Source organism: Petaurus breviceps, unplaced genomic scaffold (genome assembly GCF_028583685.1).
Source record: "Petaurus breviceps papuanus isolate PSGF00001 unplaced genomic scaffold, PetGlider_PUasm1.0 90731, whole genome shotgun sequence".
In the NCBI taxonomy this organism is placed as follows: domain Eukaryota; kingdom Metazoa; phylum Chordata; class Mammalia; order Diprotodontia; family Petauridae; genus Petaurus; species Petaurus breviceps.
The window spans coordinates 581,480-582,391 of NW_027187325.1; the positions used below are offsets into that span (position 1 = coordinate 581,480).

The window sequence follows — 912 nt, forward strand, 5'->3', positions numbered from 1 at the left end:
ATTCGCAACTCCCCGTTCCCTCCTCCACCCTCCACCATTTCACCCCTCCACCCTAGGGGGCCCGAGTCTCCTGAAACCTCTAGAGGGAGTCTCTCTCTTTTTTTTTCCCCCCCCAGATCTCTACCCTCCCCCTCTCCACAGTCCCAGCTCCTCCTCTTTCTCCACCTACCTCCCTTACCTCCTTCCCTAGGGCTACGCGGAGGTGGCGGTGGCTCGGCTCCTTTAAGGCCGGCCCGGTGGCTGGCCCCCGGGGGCACTGTCTCTTTAAAAGGCTGTATCTTGTCCAGCAGCTGCTGGGGGGGAGGGGGGCTGTCGATGACCATTGTTTCTGGCTGGGGTGGTTCTGCCCCCTCCCCTTCTCCTCCTTCTCCGCCCTTCCCCCTCCTCCCTCTTCCTCCTCTCCACCCCCCTCTCTCGCTCTCTCGCTCTCTCTCCCTCTCTCGCTCTCTCCCTCTCCCTCTCGGGCTCGGAGGCTGCGAGAGAGCGCGCGGCGTCGGAGACGCGGAGCTCTATGTAGGCTCTAGCCCGCTGCATTAGTGCACCCGCCTCCCGGGCACACGCACACCTACCTAGATTTAATTGGCAATTAAACTAGTGGTGGGGGAAAGAAAAGAAAGGCTGGAGGACAAGATGGCTGAGCTAGGCAGTAAGGGAGTGACCGCAGGGAAAATAGCCAGCAACGTGCAGAAGAAACTCACCCGAGCGCAGGAAAAGGTAAAGGATGCGCCGGGGTCGTGGGGGCCGGGGTCCGGAATCTCCAGCGAGTGGGGTGGGGACAGGCAGTGTTCCTTGATGCTACTCATCCTCTCACCTCCTTTGCACTAATACAGCAGCATCCTGGGCTGTCATTGCAGAGGCTGTGTGCGTGTGTGTGTGTGTGTGTGTGTGTGTGTGTGTGTGTGTGTGTGTGTG

The 912-nt window shown here is 60.3% G+C and overlaps 1 protein-coding gene across 16 annotated transcripts in view; it reads left to right on the forward strand.

The window, feature by feature from the left end:
* Nucleotides 1–191: 191 nt before the first annotated feature.
* BIN1 (bridging integrator 1) overlaps nt 192–912 on the forward strand; it is a 135,396-nt gene continuing 134,675 nt past the window's right edge. For 3 of the 16 annotated variants that reach the window (XM_069066871.1, XM_069066873.1, XM_069066870.1), the window contains exon 1: nt 197–714. In XM_069066871.1, coding sequence (XP_068922972.1) covers nt 631–714 — 84 coding nt within the window. In that variant the 5' untranslated portion in view covers nt 197–630. Of the gene's footprint in view, nt 715–912 lie in introns of all 16 variants that reach the window. The other 13 variants (XM_069066868.1, XM_069066869.1, XM_069066872.1 and 10 more) reach the window with 8 other exon arrangements.